Here is a 23,011-nt window from a genome sequence, read left to right on the forward strand (position 1 = left end):
GTAAAAAGTGGGCAGACGACATGAGTTATTTATGTTTTCTTTCCCGGTCCAATTATAATTAAAAAGTGGATCAATCGAGTATTTTCTAAAATTAAAATTGTAAATCTCGATATAATAGCCTAAGTTTTCTACACAATTATAGCAATAACATCTAGATTCTAGTGGGTGTACGCTGAAACATATTTATTTCTCTTTTTATTCTATACCTTATGCAACCTGTTCATTCATTTCAATCATAATATCTAAGTTATTTAAAAAAAAGGCATCATCTAATTTCCTTGTACAAAAATGGCATCAACTAGGTGATCTTATTATGGTTTGTCTGGATGATGCCTTTTTTGTATTTCTACTATATCTATAATTATTATCAGGTGAATTATTATCATTAAACATGAGCTTCTTGCGCTTCAAAAGTGGCTTTACTTGCAATTAACTTATATCCTGCCATTACAATTGACTGCCATTACATATAAAAAAATATTCCGAAGAATTGAGAACCTCCTCCTTTTTTGAAGTCGGTTAATATGTTTAAATATTTTAATAAAAGATTTTAAATTCAAACCCTCTGTGGTCAGTTTACAAAGACTCGAAAAAGCTCCAACGTTGATTCTGCTAAAGTTATAAGTATATCTCCGTATCATATTAGGTATAATCTCTATCAGAGTCATTTATATCTGCTACATTTCACTATTAAATATTATAATTAGATGTGTCTTTCATCAATAATGAAAAAATCTATCAGAATAGTAAGCAATTGACCATAATGATGCAATTCGATAAATCATTCTTTTAATACCAAAACCACTTGATTGCTAAAACAAAAATATGGTAAGGAAAAATCGAAGAACGCATACAAAAATATTGAATCATACAAAAGTGCAGCATATAACCACCAAGATGGACCCAAAGATGAAGGCAACAATTACTTGAGCCATTGACATGAGTGTCGCTGCCGGCGGTTGCGCGGGCGGCGCACAGGCGCACGCGCAGGTAGACCGAATGCGAGCGACGGAGACAGGAATATCGGATCTCTCGCTCACGACACGTGGTGGGGCTGCGAAGTGCGACGGGCGCGGGTGTGTTTACGGACCGCCTGTGTGTGCTACATATTTAGTTTGTAACCGTTCTTCGTCGCGTACGCGCTGTTCTGTAGCGGTCTTTGTAAATCTAGTGTTTCGATAATAAAGTGCAACAGATGAGTGACAAGGTGCGAAGACTTGGCCAAGATTATCAGCGCTGTGGCGCCAGGCTCTGGCATGGGTGGGCGTAGGATAATCAAAGCTGCGGCGCTACTCATAGCTTTGGGATACTGCAGTTTGCTTGTTTATCAAGGCGGAGTGAATTACAACTTCCAAGAAAGTCGGCCAGTGCAAGTGGCGGACTTACCTATTGAGCCCGTGACGAAAACGAGTATTTTTGATAGTGGTCAGAGTAAGAGCATAACATTGGATGACATTTTCATAAGTGTAAAGACAACTAAGTTTTATCAGTATTCGAGGTTGCCGATAATTTTGAAGACATGGTTTCAATTGGCGAAAGAACAGGTAAGCTCTACTTAAAGTGTTTATATTCATATTAACCTTATGCAATTACACTTCTTGTTTGCGCCAAATTTGTAGTTTATTCAAAACATAGTTGTTTAAATGCATTAAATAGTTCTTTGTAAGTGACTTCCTTTTAGCCTTTATACAATCTCCATAAAAAACGTATTTAACAACTTTAAAAACGGGATTCTGTACAATTTATTAATATTCACTTGCGTTATAAGTGAAATGTAATATTTAATAAACCTATTTCGATTATATAATGATTTATTTATTTTGCTATCATCCGCGAAAATTCGGCGAACCCATGCGACAACGTCACCCAGGTCCGACAAAATACTCTCTACGTACGTTTCACCCCGAAACCGGAGCATCCTCAGGAGATGTTGACTCTACAACGTGCAATTGCACGTAGAGAGTATTTTGTCGGACCTGGGTGACGTTGTCGCATGGGTTCGCCGAATTTTCGCGGATGATAGCAAAATAAATAAATCATTATATAATCATGATGAACTTCCGCAAAGTAACGCCTGCTTCTATCCACTATTTCGATTGGCAAAAATTTGGCGCCACCTTGACTTTTGCAGTTACATTCAAAATTATACTCACATGAACTTTAATTTCAAAGTTTGTATCTAAATGTGTTTGTTGACACTAACCTTTCAAACGATTAAATGATTTTGAATATGATTTTGATAAGTATTCGTGGGTAGATTAAATTCAACTTGAAGCTTTCTTTAATTGCGATTCAAACTAACCATTTTCTCATTATAATTGAGCAATCACATTTGAAGATGCAAGAGTCAAACAAAAATGAAGGATAACTACTATATAATAGAAGGAATCAGACTGTAGTCAAATAATGCAATACAAAGAAATAAAGCATAAAAAAGTAAAAATCTGATTCTTTACTTTGGATTTTCGAGAAGAAACAGTCACAATACTTGTCAGAATAAGTAAATTATTAATGTGCGAAAATATAAAACCATTAAAAAACAACATGTGGTTGTCCTAACGATCTTATCTTTGTCATCAATTTACCTATCGTCCAAAAATCTCGTCCCATCTGAGACAACATCTGCCAAAACATGTTCTTTGTAAAACCTGATATCTAAATTGTTTGTCAGACACTTGTTTAGCTAAACTTGACTTATTGGACGTGTTTTCCGTTTGAAAAAGTTCACAGAATTGTATTGTTTCATTAATTGCCTTAAAAATATTCAGAAATATGACTGAGCTTGGCCTATAATTCAATTAAATTTTGTATGGTACCAAAATGCTACCTGGTTACATGAGGTTACTTTTCGTTTTCGTGTCAATAAAATCAATTACTTCTTAAAATAAGTAAATAGCCAACATGAAAACATTAGTTTATGTTTCCTTACATCCCCCACTAAAATAGTGATTTACCTATGATTTTACACTAATTTGTGTTTTATCTATTGGTAAAACTATCAGAATATCATTTGACAGAATAATCTTATTCCAAGAGTTCAATGTCCTTTGCTTTTCAACTATGTAATCATCAATCAATGGGATCCATTATAGAATATATGAATTTGATAACTTTACTTACTGTCATTAGGATTTATTATTCTTAATAAACTAGTGTAAAATAAAAACACCTTAGGAAAGAAATTACGAATTAATTACAATGATCTTTACGTAGTACCTACCTACATTATACTTCTATTCGTCCATTTATCTTTACTTATACTGGGTCAAATTGTTTATGGTAAAGCCAAGCGCAAGCCGTACGCGAATGCTGATTAGACAAACACATTAGCTTATTAGTAAGTTGTTTAACAAACATGGTATCGGATTGCACCGGAAGAATGTAAACAAACTTATCGACTTCTTAGAACAAAAGAGATTCATAAGCTCGAACTTTACTGCTATCATTTTCTGAGAACTGAACATCTATGGTACTTATAAAGACTTTTGATTTCGGAACTGCGAACTGCTGTTTGTGCCTCGAAGCGTATTAAGCCATAATTTTTGGTCATTGTCATTAACATTCGATAGTTATTGTTTGAGTCAAAACATTATTATCTACCAACCCACAATAGACCAGCGTTGGTCAAAACAACAATCTCCGCTAATATAAATTATGAAGCTAATTTAGTCTGCAAGCTAATTTACTATCTTTCACGTATGCTAGTTGACATAATATTATACGAAATTGAGATTCTAATTAACAAATGTCATCCGGTGCCTAATGGTGGATATCATAAGTAGGTAGATGACAATTTGTCAATTGATTTTATGTTTATTTTAATAGTATCAACCTATTAAATACCAAAATAGTGAATAGGACAGCTGGCTTTAATTCGTTATAATATAACCGTCACTTGGATTTAGACACCAACTCGCTGTTTGTCAACTCTCTTCTATCAAACGCAGAACACTTAGGATAAGATTACATTGAAAGCCAAAGAGACTTGCAAAAGTGGGTAAATTATACTTACCTACTTAATATTAAGTAAAGTAAATTAGACACATTTAACTTATATTGATAAAGTAGGATTCCCACGCAAATAAACACCATCGCAAACGCAGTACCATTAAACACAAAAAAAAAACGTTAACAATACAAAATGAAAAAAATGCACAAGTAAAATGAATTCAATGAATCAACATTCTATTCACTAAGCTGTACGTAAATCAAACCGATAAGCTGAAGCCAAGAGCTTTTGATACAAAAAGGGGAAAGCAAGGTAACAATCCGGTCACGTGGACGGCGCGCGCCGAGACACGCGCGAGCGCAGACCCTTTGATGTAGCTATACCTACAATAGTAGAGGAGCCGAAGGGGGAATTCATGGATTTTCCTGAGCACGGCAGATGAAAATAGGGTGATATAAGTATGCCTTGCAGGCTATTGAGTACCTTTGCCATATAGGTATGAGCCCTTATTGATATACGTTTAGGGCAACCAAAAAAAAATACTTTAGAAATACTCAACCAGCATCTCAGACAAGGTTAAGGTTAGTTTAAAGCTAAAAGATATGCATTTCAAAAATTTAAAGATTGAAGTGTAACATAAGGGTGGATTCCAAAGATACAAAGTAAAACAAGCGCCACTCTATTGGGTGCCTTGCCTATTGGTGAACAATTATATGGTGTGTGTTTGTTATAATTATTTCATTATTTAAATATTAGTTTTTTTTTATTTTGAAGGAAATAATCGCTAATATCTTCTGACGATTTCAGTTAGCCGCACTAATAAATATCGTCTTTAAAATCTGTAGATTTTTTTCCCACCGTAGAAGGCGAAAAAAATACAGCTATAAAACCATTTATTCGCCCTATAATCTAATCTAGCTGATCTACAATCGATTATAGTCGATCCCCATGATGCTTTAGTAACTCCTAACTTCGAATCGCGGTCTCCCCTACTATAGCTACTTATACATACAATAGTTATTTATGGTCCTTCGTCCGGATTAACGGTCGATTATGTACGCTCCAGATTCAAGAAGCTAAAGCGGTTCATGACTGACCTCGGCGTCGTGTTCCATTGTTACCATATTAAAACCAGCAATTTTCCAATTTCAAATTTCCAATTTAAAAGACTGCTACAACATGTGCCATTAACTTTATTTGTGTGTTCCTGTTACCGTTTTGAATTACTGCATTATTATAGAACAAAGTAAAGTTCCTTGAACTCGAGAATGTCGGATCGTAGGTTATAATTTTTTAAACCTTTAGGAGTTGTAATTTTTTCAGAATAGATAAACGTTAGACATTTAGGTAATTTCTGGTGGTAACCTCATCAGAATGTTATATAGATTCATATTTTTATCTGACGCACCGAATTGTGCAAAGAAAGCTTGGAAACAAAATACCCTACCACCATGTTTCGCTTTGTACATAATTATGTTCCATACACAAAGATTGAGCAAATGAACACTATGGGCATTGGGCATGCTCATTAATAAAAATTTAGTTCCTGCCCCAAGGAATATAAACAACAAAGGTTTATATTCCTTGGGGTATAAACCTTTAAAAGGTTTAACGTTTACATTAAGTATACAAGTCCTTTATTAAAAAAATTAAAAAGCCAGACTGCCTAACCTACTTGCACCTAGTTAACCTTGCGTATTTTGTATAGTGATTAATAAATAACGTTTTCTAATTGTAGGTTTCTTTAATATGGCCATGATATAGGATTTTGAAATCCTCTTGATGAGCACTTGAATTTGATATCCATATCGCCGCTCTAAAAAAACGTGGAGGTAATAAAAAACATTACATAAATACAAGATACGCGCGAAAAACATAACCCTACTTGCAATCGGGTAAAAAGTTTCGTCTTTGTTTTGGGTAAATTGACAAATGTAAATCTAAATCGTTAATCGATATCTCGAATATTAAATGAAGTCAGTTAAAAAAGATAAAGAAAGAAGAATAAAAAAGAATTACCTACCGTACATAATTCTTTATCAAACCTTTTTTCAAAACTAAAGTTTCGAAATAAAATTAACAGAAACATTTCTTACCAAGTCTGAAGATAGAGACATAAATATACATAACGATAAAGGATTATCCAAATGTAAATAAATACGAGCACAGTTGTTGGTCTCTTTTAATAATAAAGATAAAATGAAATTGAGGATTGGTACCTATTCGGGAAACGAGTTACGATTAACGAGTCAGTATCCAACAGTGAAATTAATGCAGTCTCCGGATATTTATCTGTAATAACGTTTGTATCGTTCGGGGCGCTTGTCTAAATCATCCGAATAATGACTTCATCAATTTACGAAAGCAAAACATTAAGCTCCAGTGTCAAAACATCATCGGTAGGTAGTGTTAGGAGTGGTTATAAGTATGTGGTCTATGATAATTATTTTTATTCGTTAATACACGCTAACATGTGCCATTTAGGTCAATAAATGTTTTCCGTCTCCTATGGTTGAGGAAAATGGTTGAAGTGTCATTCGATTCGAAATTGAATGTGGGTAGTTTTGAAAAAATTGGAGGCCCGCTCGCAAAAATTGCAAAAGTTAACTAAAAATAAAAAAAGGGTTCGGTTTTTGACTTATAATTCAAAAACTATTTAAAATATTTCTAATCTGACAAAAGATTCAAAAAGAAAAGGAAATTTCCTAACAAAAACTGTAACCTACAAATGTCTGGATAAATATATATTTAACTAAATATTGCTCTGAAAATGGGGTTCCGCCGGCCGCTGAAACTCGGGCATGTCGCCGCTAGTAAGGGTACCTACTCAGATAAAAATCAGAAAAAAAATACAGAATAATTTTAAGGCATAGCAAAATAAACTGCCGTCAACAAAAAAAGGTTTTCTTTAATTTTTCAAAAAAGTTATGGACTTGTAAATTAACTATATTTTTCCAATGCTCTGTTTTTATAAAAATTAACATGAAAAATTATTCATCTATTCTAAGAACCTAGTTCTCCTTGGAGCCTTTTTTACATTCATGTTTTATAAGATCGTGTCAAAACAATAAACAAATTTTTTTTAGTTTGTGAGTTATTTTTTTTCGATAATGCGTAGTTTAGTAAGTAATTAAAAATTACTTTGGTACATGTTTAATGATATCGTAGGTTTTATCTCTATTTAAAACATAAAATAGTTAAAAACTAAATTTGGTTACAACATTTCTCAAAGATGTCTGAGTAATATGATCTTTAGAAGTAGTCGTCGGAAAGTTATGAATACACCTATCTACCTAACTTAGATTATGAGCAAACTTTGGAACCCTATCGATGTAAATTGGGTTGCTTCATTACCTACCGTGGATATTGTGGATAAATTGCTAACCGTCGAAGTTTTGGGCAATTTAAAACGATCTATTTAATTAGGTACCTTCTACAACTAACGTTTTTGGAGATTACTCCATAAGAATGGATTTTTAAGAAAGCCCCAAGTATGAAAAAAATTTGGGCAGTAAAATTCGATAAACGAATGACAGCAACCTATTCTGCGCACCTTTCACTTTTCAGGCGTAAGTATTGAGACGTACATAGTGTATGCTGCGGGGCAACATACACCTATTTAGACAGTCGATCTGTAAGAGTAAACTCCATTCGTGAATCGCAGCTTACACACACAATTTTTTTATTTTAAAAATTTCAATGAAACGTGAATAAAGTAATGATAATAAAAATAGTTCCTTTTATAGGATATTTTGGAATGTTGAACAGTTTAATTATCATACTCAATATGAAGAAAATAACAACATTCTTAGTTACTAATGGTTGATTATAATTTATAATTTTGTAAGATGACTCAAGCCTACTTAAAGTCTTGAGTCATCAGTGAAAATAAAGAATGCCTAATTTCACAGTTTGACTTGATTGTGTTAAGTAAGTTGTGCTTAGTATAACTAAAAAAAATGTGAAATGAAATTATTTTGTAAAAGTAATATGTAGAAAATAACAGATTGTAATAGGAACTAAATAAGTCTTATTTGATAAAATAAAATAGCACATGGCGACGCGTCGCCACACCGACCCCACTACTGCATATAGACTGTATATATACCATCATATACCATGCGGCATGCGTCGCCACGTCAGAAATTGGTTTTACGTGCGGCTATAGATGTTTCACACCAATTTTCCTTCTACACCGCTACCTCTGGAAAGAAGAGGAGAGAGAGAGAGTATTAGGACATTAACTAAGGCACATATAGTAATTACAGTAGATATATTGTATTAGAGCGGCCTTTCGCTAAATTATGACTGGTAGAAGCAAGATTTATATTATAAGCGTACCTACATAATCTTACCGAAATCATCCAGCGAAATGCAAAATAAAAGCCTTAAAATACAACCTTTTTTAAAATTATCTAATGAATAAACATGAAATTTTTGACTATTTACAAGATTTAAACTCGTTTGAAAAGATAGTAGCTTATCAATATTAAATAGTTAACGAATTTGTAGGTGATAATATTTATTAGTTTCTTGTCTTCTCCCGGTTTATAAGCGCTTCATATTATAATATTTTTCACAGTATGTGCGAGTGATTTAAATAAATGTAAATAATTTATTAATCAAAATATTAGACAAATGCCTATTCCCTTTTACGTTCATATAAGTGAATATCCTCTGTGTAAGACTAAATTTTGCATAAAAGTATCATTTTGCTCATAGCAGTCTTTATGAAAAGCCGCCCTAAAATACGTTATCTGTAGTCGCAACTATAGGCTAAGTTAATGTCCTAATACCTTAGGAGGGGGAGGGGGGGGAGGCTTAGGAGGAAAATTATGTGCCACTAATCTAAAGTCTATACTTACTAATCTATACTAAATATTATAAATCTGAAGAGTTTGTTTGATTTTTTGCTTGAACGCGCTAATCTCAGGGGCTAAGATAGTCTGATTTGAAAAATTCTTTTAGTGTTAGATAACCTATTTATCGAGGAAGGCTATATGCTATATTTATCCCCGTATTCCTACGGGAACGGGAACCATGCGGGTGAAACCGCACGCCGTCAGCTAGGTTTACATAAAACTTGACACCGCATTTTTGACCCCGGCTATCATGATATTTTTTAAAGGTGTTATTTTGTAAGTCAACAATCCTGTTCTATCTGGTAGAGTTAACATGATTTTGTTTACCGTTCCAGGCGTGAAGGATATTTATGACTTTTAGCTAGCGCTAAAATATCACGCCAATGTGATTTTTAAGCTCTCAACTTTATCGGATAGTTGGCTAACGTTCTTTACACGTTTTGTTCATACCTATTACCTATATATTTTTGTTTTTTTTTATTTTTATCCGACTCCGAAGAAAGGCTACGTTTTTCGCTCGTATCTTGTATTTTTGTATAATGTATATAACTATGTAATATTATATGTAACTATGTTATATTCTCTATTACCTCATATTTTCCAAACCGATGATTTACGTATTTAAGATATTGTTGGATTCGTCTTGATAAGTCAAGTGTACTTAGATAGGTGAAAATAAAAAAAAAACGAACATGACGTCTGTCCGGTGACTTAAGGCAAAAAGAAAATCGAATACTGCAATATGGGTATCAAATTAAAGAGCTTATTGTGAGGAGCAGCAGTGTTAATACGATTTTTTCACTGATTAAGGCGTTAATAGCATTACAATATCACAGCATTATGATTTCTATGCTTACCACTTTATCAGATATACAGGCATATTTGTTACACCTTGACGCCTAATGCCAACTAATGAGCTAATTTGACTAAACCTTAGAAAATAAATAGATTATTAAACAATAATAGGTACTTATGTGGTTTTCTTTTGTTTCAGACATGGTTTTTCACCGACACAGACAACCCACGACACCAAAATCAAACCAGTAAGTATAGATTTTTAATATACTAATATTATTTTTCTTCCATGAAAGCTCCAGAAGCTTAAAGGCTCAAGGGCGCGCTGAGGCGGAGATCAGAAATTTATTCATTGAATAATAAAATAATAATATCCGCTTTATCTATAAGATCGATTAATGAAACAAGATTTCAGAAATTGTTACTTACTTGGGTTCTGAAAGGAAATAACTTGTGTGGTAACTAACCACACACGGTCCGATATACCCACATGCTTGCGGCGCTGCCGACATGACGGCATTTTTTGTTGATCGCGATTTTTCCTTCAAGTCTCGAGAGACTCGTGCTCAGAAGAGACTTGAACAGTGAGCCAAATATGGGCTGAAGTATAATATCCCGCTATAATGGGTTTGTTGTCAGAAATTTTCACTCTTTGAAATTACATTTCCAAAAACTTCCCAGCACGGTACATCAGAAAACGAATGTCACGTTTCCTTATATGTGCGGTGCCATCAAAGTTTGAAAATTTCAAATCTCATTTCAGTGGAGCAATTGAGTTCATTGCTACAAAACACTCCCAATGACGTTGATTCGTTTGAAATACAACTCAATCGCTGGGTAATAAGGTTTTAAATTGTGTTTATTTGTCCGCAGACGGTCACATGGTAAACACGAAGTGCTCGGCGTCACACCAGCTAAAACACCTCTGTTGCAAAATGTCCGTGGAGTACGATCATTTTCTCGAGAGCGGTAAAAAGTAAGTAAAGTTGTTGCAATAAATAGCATAGCTTCATAGCATTCACAGACATCGAGAGCAGTTTAACTGTAAGTTTTAAAATAAATTTTAAGTTAAATCGGTGCATTTCACTGACATTTTCAAATGGAAAAGCTTTTTAACGCGAACTTAAGGATAATAGCAGTTGTAGTTATGATAATAACACTTAGATAATCTGTATTTTGTGTCACCATTCAAATTCGGTTACATCGGTTAGGTTTTCATTACTCACCATCCACCATTTACCTATTTCAAGTGTTGGGTTCCTTAATAACCTAAAAATAACTTAATTTTATTAAATTGTAATGTTATTTAGTTCCAGCCGGTTTCTTCTCATCAGAATCTGCCTTCCGAACCGGTGGTAGAATCTTTACAAATACTGATAACTGAACTAATAACTGAAGTATCGAAACTGCTTGTAAACTGAGCCTACTTGAAATAAATTAATTTTGATTTTTTTTTTAATTTTTGACCCCTCTAGCGTTATCACAACCGTCATATAGAAAAGAAGCCATCCGAGGAAACTAGAACTTTACTTACACGAACGAAGTCACTGCCATTTGCTAGTCATCAAAATTATCCTATCATAAATTATACCTGTACAATCATCAAAAATTCCCACTAATTGCCCACTAATTATAATGCAATTAAAGCCAAATTTATAAGCGTACCCTCACTGCCTACAGTGTCACGAGATATTGTGTGTAATTAATCATACCATAATATTATATCAGGTGTATTATAGGTATGTATAATATACAATTAACAAAGGCAAGTTCATTAATTAACGTACACTTGATCGAATACCTAATTAATCACAAGTAGTTGGTACAATGCGAAATTGTTTCTTAATAATAATATAATTTATTGTTATTTTATTTGCTCTCAATAGCCTGATTAACTATTTGCCCATATAATTTATCAGGACCATACTTTATTGACTAGTGGAGAAGCCTGTGGACTTTACTATCTATTCTTTACGTCAGTAATCATTAATTTTTGTATCATTTCGTATCAGTACTTACTTTTAAATTTTAACTGTATGGGCGTTTTCCATATTAAGGCAACATCATTTTATTTTATAATTTAAACTATCGTGAGTATTAATTATATTATAGAATAGCGGACGCCCGCGACTTCGTCTGCGTGGAATTTAGTTTTTCAGTAATCCCTCGGGAACCATGGATTTTTTCGAGATAAAAGTAAAAGTGTGTATATATGCTATAATGTTGTATTAATGTTTCTTAAGATTACCATCGTTTTATATAAAAATACTGTCATTTAATACGCTAAAAAGTTACTTTTTTCAACTAAAATATACAACTTTTCAGTGTATTGTCATTAAGTAGACACCGTTTTAAAATTATGGTTATACTTGAATATAATAATAGAGAATAACAAACCTCTGCAATTCAAAAAACAACTGAAAATCACTTTTTTAACACCCAAAAGTAAAAAAATGTTCAAAATAACACACTCGACAATACAAGACTCATATCAATGACAAGCTAAATACCAAAACGTCCAGATGATACCTACTCGAGCGTCGGCATTACAGAAATAATATTTGAACCTAATTTTGAAGACCAAAATAAACACGGTATAATTCCAGGACCAGTTTACTTACAACGTAAGTTAAGAGCGTTTTTGTTTTTACTAAAAACAAGATGCTCTCAACTTCTGTTTTTAGAAGCTTGTCTGAATCAACGAACATGAGCTATTGTTTGACAACTTTAATGAGCTATGCGGGGATGAAATTGCTTCACGTATCTCTCTTTTGATAACTGGTTGTATGAGAATGTGATGACACCTGTTGCTAAGGCATAATGTGATCTTTTGGAACTTAGTTGAATGAGACAATGAGACAAGGCCTTTAATATATTATCAGACCTACGGTTGATCACCGTCATTATTATCAGCAGAAGGTCTCCACTGCTGGACTGCTCTTTTAAATATATGCAACGACTTCCTGTAACCCGCTTGATGTCATCTTGACGCTCCATTTAAAAAAAATAATAAAAGAAAATTCAACCGACTTTAAAAACATAAAACGTACTGACTAAAGCATCATATATGTTCTATATATCATATTATCCTCTAATTGTTGATCAGTTTGAAGGCGATGTTAACCCGATGATGTACTAGACATAGACTTGAATTGAGAACCCCCTCATTTAAACTGGGTCAAAAAATGGCACTATGGGTGTGGGTTAAATAAAAATATGTAAATACGCTACCATTGTAGGGTTAAGTTACACTAATAATGGTTATGAAAAGTAATGCGATTGCAGACCATGATACAGTTTTTTGCTATAGGACAACAAATGTCAGGATCACCGATAAAGGATTGCAAAGAGTATTCTATAATACTATATATTATTCTTTACAAGTTAGACCTTGACTACAATCTCAACTGATGGTAAGTAATGATGCAATCTAAGATGGAAGCGGGCTAACTTGTTAGGAAGAGGATGAAAACACACCCCTTTCGGTTTCTACACGACATCGTACCGGAACCACAGAAAACATGTGTACAAGAACGCTTAATCGCTTGGCGGTACATCTTTGTCGGTAAGGTGGTAACTAGCCACGGTATAGTACGCTAGAGTATTTTAAAATACTGTATGCTGAAAGTCATACGTCTGCTTACCCTAAACGTTTACCGAGCCATTGAAGTCGATGAATTCTTAACTGCCGCTTAAGCTGTGTCCTCGGCCCTTTAATCTCAGCCCACCTGGTTTGAATAAACACAACATGAGCTAATGGTTTTTCGAGAGCAAGTCCAATATTATTTTGGGCTCACAATCATTTTCACGCTTAACCCGGACCTTCTACAATTGTTTTTGTTAGAATTCGGGGTAAACGTCGTGTTCCCATGCTGTATTGTTTAATTTTACTTTATATCAACACATTAATTCTGCTTTGGGCTTTGTACGCTGTTTGTGTTGGCTTTTAAAGAATTCTATTGCAGCGCTAGAAAAATATCTCACAACTTAAAATGATTCTTTTCTATTACAATTGACCACATGTTCGTTAAGTATATTTTTTAATATTCTTGAGTGTCTCTCTGTTATCTGTCTAAACTAAATCCATTTGAACCCTTTACTGATACATCATAGACTACACTGTGACTAATTATACTTGTAAAACACCATTTGTATACGTGTATTAGGCAAATAAAATTTCATTTCATTTCATTTCATACACGCACCTTTGAGGTGTCTTTATCTTCTCTCACTACAGCTCGGTGGGGTAGGTAGAGAGTCATCGCAGTCTTCATTAACCTAACCTTACCTAAGTCATATAACCTAATTTCAGATATTCATTTATTACTTTTGTATATTCCTCTTTGAGTAATCATCCTTGCTCAATTTGTTTTCTAAGGACTTGAATCTATTTTCTATCTATTTATTGTTATTTGTTTGGTTTCTCCACATTTATTTGCAGGGTTAAGAATGTCTTCCTTAAATGTTTGTGCTGTCGTTAAGTGACAATTCAGTCTAATAGCTTCTATACTCCATCTGCTTGATGGACCAATACACGTGATTCCGAGCATGTATAGGACCTAATGACCCATAATTTGTCCATGATCGTTGAAAATCAAGCGTAATCACGACAGTGTCGCTTTCTGAGACGAATTTCACAGGAAGTTTAACAGATGGAAATACATATTATATGTATATGACGAATACCCTTTATTTAGAAAAATAAAAACGGGACAGAAAATAGAAAATATAGCGACCAAAGATGTACCACCAATTCAGTTAATGTTTCATAACATTTAAACGTAAAATCAATGAAGAACGATTTTTTGATGATGATGAGGATAGTAGACCCCCGTAGTTCCCATTTCTGTATCCAGTGCTACTCACCGATAATGTAGCTTTCGATTGGTGGAAGAACTTTTAAAATCGGTCCAGTATTTTCGAAGCCTATTTCGTAACAAAAATCAACATTCGATCAGACATTTTGATAAAACCGATTTTGATAAAATCTTAATTATATTTGAAAATCCCTTTAAAAATGTAACTCTATGGTAGTTTATATAATCCAGCATCTTTAGATGAAAAAATCGATACAATGCCGTTAAAACCAAACCTTTAATTAATAGCCAATTTGCCGTTTCAAATTAAACGCTTTAAAGCGAATATAATAAAATTACAGTTTATTGTAATACTTGCCATTGGAAAATGAATCTTGATATCATACAAACTAAATCCAAAATCCCGCTAACAACAATTCTCGATTCTTTAACAATATAAAGTTGTACATTGTAACTTTGAACGCATTATTTATGCCCATTAAATTCATAATGTAGGTCGTATAATATTGTCAGTAAATTGAAAAACTTCGTATAAAAACATTTTTCATTCCAACTGATTTATTTTAATTATAGCACAGCAAAGGAAAACCGCAATGGATGATGATAATACTTTGATAGCAGAAAATATTGCGCGGCGCGTCTGATAACTGATAAATATCGTATTTCGAATACCAATTTTACCCGACTGCTTGTTTTTGACGGCCTCCGTGACGCTGTGGTGGGCACGGTAGATTTACAAGACGGAGGCCCTGGGTTCGAATCCCGGCTGGGCCGATTGAAGTTTTTTTAATTGGTCCAGATCTGGCTGGTACGATGTCCTGTTGTAACCGAAAGGGGTGTGGATTTTCATCGTCCTCCTAACAAGTTAGCCCGCTTCCACCTTAGATTGCATCATCACTTACCGTGGTGAGATTATAGTCAAGTGCTAACTTGTAAAGAATACATAGTAGAATACATAATAGTACATACTAGTAATTTTGACAATTTTGATATGTAGATCATAACATCTGATCCTTTATAACTTCTAATTAGGTTCTAAATCTTACAAATGAGGTTTCGTTGGCAAGTCTTAATTGTCCACTGGTTCCACATTCATAACTCACAAGCTTAAGGAAAATTGGTGGAAGCACTCCTTTTCTAACATTTTTAAAAGATGATTGATAACAATTTTAAAGATGTCATAATATTTTCTTGTTTCATATTTTTAGGACCATTCTTTTTCCCAGTCAGCTTTTTTTTTAAATATTTAACACTCAGTCAGAGGGAGATTAAACTTTCATTAAAATAGTGTCCTTTTAGAAGCCCATCAAGCATCACTGTAAAACATGAGCGGTAAGATTAAAGTCACGCCACTTCTACATTCTGTAAGTTTTTGTTTCGCTTTACGAGCCAGTTTACCATATATACGGTTTAAATGGGACTGTCTTTATGTTTCATTTTATAATCATCATCATAAATATCATAATCACTCTTAGAATTGGATGTACTCTTCTAAAACAACATCCCTAATTGTAAGCCCTGCCAATGAAACTTGTTGCTTGGTAGTGTTACTTCCCTGAACGATAGAAAACTTTAGGTTAGTACCTAGAACAATAGAGTAGTTAACAGTAGCGAAGACTGAACTTGTCTTGTAGGTAACCCGTTCATGTATTTTTTTAGTCTGACTATGTTTGTGACTGAGTACGTTAAATTATTTGCGTCCGTAGAACTCGTGGATTTTTAAAAGGTAACCCAGTAGGAATCTGGTTGTTAGGACCCATCGCCTCTGGTAGTTAGTAATACTTTGCTTACTATTTTATAAATTAAATTATTGTGAGTGTTTTTCGTATTAATTTATTATTGTACAAAAACGGCTAAAACTCACGTGATACAACGTCGGAGTATGCCAGACTAATTTCGAACTCATACGGGGCCCTTAGTCATGAGCTGGTTCTTGCAACGTCGCTAACTATTCTGTGAGTTGTAGTGCCGTTTGTTATTACGGATTTTTCTTTGTTCATCCTACATTGAAATTTAAAAAAATCGTTCTTCATTGATTTTACGTGGAAATGTTATGAATCATTAACTGACTTGGCGGTACATCTTTGGTCGCTATCAGGCCGAAACATCAGCAGACCTATATTTTGACAATATTTTCGATTTTCTGTCCCGTTTTTATTTTTCTAAATGAAGGGTACCCTAAAGAGGGGGTTGAGGTGGGGAAGAGATTTGGAACTTGCATCGCGTTGGAACTCGTAAACATTAATCCCTTCCAGGATATTTACGACCGCATTGTCTCCATTACCTACCTGCTTTGTTAGAAAAGCTCATGTTTGCCCCGTTGATTGTTTGCTAGTAATTGTATCTACTGTGATTTAAAATAGAAAATAGGTTTTAATATAATGAAGTAACTTACTAAATTTACTAATAAAAAAGTCGAAATCAATTTCATTTAGTGCTTTTTCCTTCATCATCATATTAGCGGAAGGACGTTCACTGCAGGACATAAGCCTTTTGTAGCTGTTTTCGTCCAACCAAACCCTGCGACTGGTTTGACGTCGTCAGTTCGCTTAGAGAGGGGTCGACAAATACTTCGTTTTCTAGTGCCGGGTCGTTATATTTGCTTCATTTGTAACTAACTATGTATGTAAGAAAATCTTGGAATCTTAATTTGAAATTTTACACATGCTCTGAGTTCTGATGACAATATATGACTAGCTAAGAAACGTTTTACAAATCCAATATGGCGGCCTCCCTAAGATGGCGGACTGGCTGTTTGAAATCCACCCTCATGATATGGATATCAAATGAAATGGTTTGCTGGTCAAGAATACGAAAACAATAGTCACGTGATTTAAATCCAATATGGCGGACGTCCAAGATGACGGACAGGCTATTTGAAATGCACCCACGATATGGGTACCAAATGAAAGGGTTTGCTGTCAGAAAACTCCATCTGTAATTTTTAGTGCGTGGGCGTTTTTTTAGTTTTTTTTTAACTATTATATTATTATTATTTAATCATAATAGAAACATAGGGTTACCTATTTCCTAGTGTCATTAAACTGAAACCTAAAATCTCTTTTTCACGGAACAAAACATAAACTAATGGAAGATTGTTAAGCTTATCTTTAGGTTGGTGTACCGAAACCTGATCCACGTTATGACTTGCATCGGTGGTCATTATGTCGTACGCACAGAATAAAGAATGATGCAGAATCAGTCTTTACAAGCAGCGTGGTAAAGCCGGTAAAACCTACAAAAACCCCAAACGCCACGCGTCTCCGTGACATACGCATATACAAACTTTTTTCATAATTTGTATTTAACACTAACAATTATTACGTAAATCAATATATCATAATAATCAATAATTACCAATAAAAAATACTCCATCCTATTTCTTTAGTATTGGTATTGGTGAACAGTTTTAAAAATATTTAAAAACATAAGACGCCATTTTTTCTTGAATAATATTGCAAATTACCGATTCAATATTATTCAAGAAAAGTAGCGTACTGACTCGAGAATGTACTCGTTTTTGAATTTTGTATTTGTAACGGCTACGACACAGTCGTGCTCCGTGCCCTTTCTGTGTATTATTCTTAATCTGTGGTCGTACGCTATCTTGCGATACGCGGTCTCAAATTGCGCGGTCGGAGCTCCTGTTATTTGAGCTCACCGTAATATCAGCAAATTATACTGCTCGACTAATTATAACTGCACAGAATACATTTATTACTGGTACGAATGCAAATTCTTCGCGCGCTCATAATTCATTCAAGATATTTTTATTCGCGTCGTATGCAATTTTATCTTTTCTTTATTAATAAATGCATCGAGAATTGAGCCTCGCAGCTGTTGGTTTTATTTTATTTGTTTTTTTTTGTCGACAGTCTTTGCGAGTAGAATAATAAAGATGATATTATACTTATTATTCTCGACTGAGTCACTACAAACTAGCTATACCTAATTATTATACTTGTAAAGAAATTTCAGATAGTCAGTAGTTAAGAACTGATTCGGAAGTATAACTTTTGTTACAAGAGTCAAGTCCCTCGAGTAGTTTTTATGAAATTTTCTTTTTGTGATCGTTGTAGGCAAAACACTTTCAAGTCTTCTATTATTATTAAAACATCGTGTATGCAAAATTTATAAATAATATAATAGCAGCGTATCAACTAAATATAGGTTATACCTATATTTTTTTTTAAATACAAATGACTACAAAACCCTAACGTATCCACGAAATAACTATAAGAGTTAAATAACATTTATAATGTTTTCTACCTATTGATCACTCTGAGGTGTAGGTGTAGGTATCTATCATAGAGAATTTTGTTTCTCAGACATTCTTTTTTTCTTCCATGTGATTTTTTTCAGTAACGAATATTCCAGCACCATGCGGGCTTAGCACCGACTTATATACTTACAAAAATATATATCAAAATGGGACTAATCTGTTAAAAGTTACACGTGATCATACATGATAGCCCAGTGGATATGACCTCTGCCTCCGATTTCGGAGGGCGTAGGTTCAAATCCGGTCCGGGGCATGCCCCTCCAACTTTTAGTTGTAAGAAATTAAAATATCACGTGTCTCAAACGGTGAAGGAAAACATCGTGGGGAAACTTACACACCAGACTGTTTTCTTAATTCTCTGTGTGTGTGAAGGCCCGCATTGGGCCAGCGTGGTGGAGTATTGGTTTAACCCCTCTCATTCTGAGAGAAGACTCGAGCTCAGTGAGCCGAATATGGGTTGATAATGATGATCATACATTAAAAAAAAGTATACATGTCGAATTGTTAATCTTCTCTCTGTTTTTCGTCGTATAAAAATTAAGAATATTACAAATATTAATATAGAAATTTGTATTTGTCCGTCAGGTGGTTTTGTCACTTCGACGATGACAACTACGTCAATATTCCGCGCTTGGTCGCCGTGCTGCAGAAGTACAATCATCAAGAAGACTGGTATCTCGGGAAAACTTCTGTGAACAAACCTGTAGATATGTTCAAGAAGCCTACCAACGAGGTAAATATTTAACCTAGCACGAAAAATCTCATGAGAACAAAAAGGCATTGTCGACCAATAGCGGTGGAGTTGAATTATCGCTCTGTTTCTTTCGTTCCAGTGCAACGAAAGAGACAGCGATATATTCGTCACTCTTGACCGACATTTGGTCTTTCGTCTCAAAATATGTCGTGGTAGGTCTGCTTAGGTCTGCTCGTAGACTCACACACACGCTTTTATATATATTTCTTATAAACAATATTACGTTAGTTGTTAAAATCTATAAACATAATATATATTTGAATTTTAAAAGTAGGTAATTAAGATAATAATAGCTAATCACAGTATTTTGCCATTTCAATCTCTTTTATCATCCATACTAATATTATAAATGCGAAAGTAAGTCTGTCTGTCTGTTACCTTTTCACGGCTAAACGGCTGAACCGATACAGATGAATTTTGGTATTATAATAAATGGGACCTTGGAGCAGAACATAGGCTACTTTCTATTCCTAAAATAAAAAGAAAAGACGAAATCGCGAGCGTACTCTAACTAGATCCTTTATACAATTATTAGTTTTGTTTGTGCTGTTGTTTTATTAAAATAACTTGGTTTTTATTATAACTGTCAATATTAAACTAAGTTTCTATTGTTTCAGTTATTATACACTTTTTGGTTCGCAACCGGTGGTGCCGGAATATGTCTAAGCAGGAGTTTAGCTTTAAAAATGTTACCGATTGCAAGGTATGATATATGTATCTTTGTCGTCAAAGATTTTCTACTATTATTCGGATCACTTTTTGCGTGCCTACACGCAAAAAGTGATCCGAATTTAGCAAATGCACTGAGCGCACACATATCTACACAATTTTATATTTACTTATATTACATTATGTATATAATTATGGTTTTTAACTCTCACACACACAACTCGATATTGTAGACAATATTTAGGTATTATTTGTTTAAATTACTTTCGTTGTTTACAATGAGACTAAATGAAATTAAGACAATTAACCATTTTGTCGGCCTCAGTTTCGACGCGTGACTTATCTATAGTATAATATCTTTGTTTGTCATACATTATTGTATGTGTTTAAAATTATAAGTGCAGATTCTAATTTTAAGCCTCTTTTCAGTGGTGGCAGATTCATCAGTATCTGTGAGAGTATTCGATTTCCGGATGATGTCACTTTGGGTTATATAATAGGTAAGATCTTTATTTATGTGTGTATTGAAACTTTGCTTAATATTAACTTAATAGTTTAAACGCTGATATTTCTATGTACTTGGAAACATTTGTTCAATAATTTTGTATTAAAAGGCAAACAGAAATAATTAATCAAAAATTTTGACCTTGACTACAATCTCACCTTATGGTAAGTGATGATGCATTCTAAGATGCAAGCGGGCCAACTTATTAAGATGAGGATGAAAATCTACATTCTTTTCGGTTTCTACACGATATCGTACTGTAACGCTAAACATTTTATTACTCCAGAACAAAAGAAAGTAAATTATTTCCATCTGATCTAATGTCTTCGAATATAATGTTTTCGCGTCTAAAACAACTTTAATTTTATGTCATGTTAAGAAGGCTTCATTTATAAGTTATTTATTATGTTTTTAAATTGGATTTTATTAGGTTCATAAATAATTGATATTGCGGATGGAAAAAGTGGAAAATTAAATTGGATTATTGTTACAGAACATCTAATGGAGAAAAACTTGACCCGATTGCCAGAACTACATTCACATTTGGAGCAAATGAAACTACTGAATCCTGAAACTTTTCGAGACCAAATATCGTTCAGTTACTCAAAAACAGCCAAAGGTTGGAACGTCATCAATGTTCCCGGATTCAACCATAGATATGATCCCACTAGGTAAGACTACATAATATAATCCTTTTAACGTAAACGTGGAACCGACTTTAAAGACGTATTTTAGCTAATCTGATTTTAACACAAAATTACTCAACCGATTTTCATGAAAATTAAATGGTACCAATCTGGAAGTATACTCTTTCAAACGAAAAAAGAATTTTCAAAATTGATTAATAAATGACGAAGTTATGAAATAACAAACTTTAAAAAGAAAACATGTGCCTTAAATTGAAAACCTCCTCTTTTTTTTGGAGTTGGTTGAAAATACAATATAGTAGAGCATTTAGAATACGCGGTGTTAGAATTAAGTTACTCGTTAAATAGAGCAGCTCTTTACTGCTATAATGTATAATTACTTAAACCTACGAGTAATGACTTCATAAGACAGTAAGCAGTCTAAGTTGTAGGTAGTAGCGCTTTTACCTGAAATATACCTATCCATTCTAACCTTGAAGGCCAAATTGAAGTGGCAGAAAACAAGGAAGTCAAAGGAAGAAGTAAACAATTTTGCTACATGAAAACACTAATTCTAGTCTTCATGTAGTGTTTTTATGACTAGAGACCTACCCGACTTTACCTAGATTGGACCTGCTTACCAAATTTGATTTATAATTGCCTTAATAACAGATTTTTTTGCGTGCTACAAGAAAGAGGTACATTTGATTATTTAAGTACCTAACTTAAGTATAATGGGAATTATTTGTTGCAGGTTCCTCTCGCTGCATTGTTTCCTCTTTCCACACTTCAAATTTTGTCCGAGATAGTACCAAGATCAAAAAATTAACTAAAGTTGTTTAAATTATCCACAAATAATGTTATTTTTACATTCCTATCACCTTAGCAAAGAGTTTAGTTTTCATACTGTACTATTCCATAAAGATCTAAATAAATTGTAAGTAGGTAGGTGCAATAAAGCCTTTAAATATTTTATGAGTATAAAACATTGTGTGATATGTGATATTGGTTAACAGTCTTTGTACAAATCTAAATTTTATATTTAAAAGCAATGATGTTAGAAGAAATACGTTCGGAACCCTAAAAAGGGGTAGATAGGTAATAAACATTCGATATTTACTACAGCGGCGCGGATACAGTCCATCAACTAAGCTCAGGTTTGCTAATTAACATAGTTTAACGTACCACTTGCGATCCGCGTATAACTTATCTACCTCTTTTTTCTTCTAACATCATTGTTTCAAAGTAATTGTTTACGCGATGTATTAAACATTTGTGTTGTATAGTTTTATGATTAATGAAAACCTTAACTGTGATATTAAATTATATTTAACGTTAAGCTTTGTTTATATTACTTAGATGTACTAATAAATGTATTTAAACTTTCTTCCAGTCAGATTATGTTATGAATTTGTTTGATAGGTTGTTTATCAAATAAACAATTGTAATTTTTACTACTTCTTTTATTTGACAACATCCATGGAAAACCTGATGTCACAAAAGTATAATAATTTGCTAGACGATAAGTTATGCTGTTTTACTGCATTTACATGAGTAACATTTTCGCCCTATTATGGTTTCAATGCACAAGCAGTGTTGCATTTTCAATTTTGAGTGTTGGAAATAGACCTTCATTTAACTTCATACATTATTTGAACGCTTTTTTAACGTCCGTTAAAAAAACTCTCGTACGAATGAGGGCTAAGACCGTCAACCAACATTGGAGCAGTGCGTTTAAGCTACAATATAATA

The 23,011-nt window shown here is 33.6% G+C and overlaps 1 protein-coding gene across 1 annotated transcript; it reads left to right on the forward strand.

Annotated features, from left to right (window-relative positions):
• The first annotated feature begins 1,180 nt into the window (after positions 1-1,180).
• LOC112056524 (fringe glycosyltransferase) lies at positions 1,181-22,713 on the forward strand. Its single transcript, XM_024096965.2, is given in 9 exon segments — positions 1,181-1,246; positions 1,248-1,544; positions 9,806-9,854; positions 10,480-10,582; positions 19,291-19,438; positions 20,077-20,162; positions 20,558-20,628; positions 21,127-21,304; positions 22,014-22,713. Coding segments are annotated over 9 exon segments (1,038 nt in total). The 5' UTR covers positions 1,181-1,195; the 3' UTR covers positions 22,069-22,713.
• The last annotated feature ends 298 nt before the right edge of the window (positions 22,714-23,011 follow it).

The sequence above is a fragment of the Bicyclus anynana genome, chromosome 5 (genome assembly GCF_947172395.1).
Source record: "Bicyclus anynana chromosome 5, ilBicAnyn1.1, whole genome shotgun sequence".
Taxonomy (NCBI): domain Eukaryota; kingdom Metazoa; phylum Arthropoda; class Insecta; order Lepidoptera; family Nymphalidae; genus Bicyclus; species Bicyclus anynana.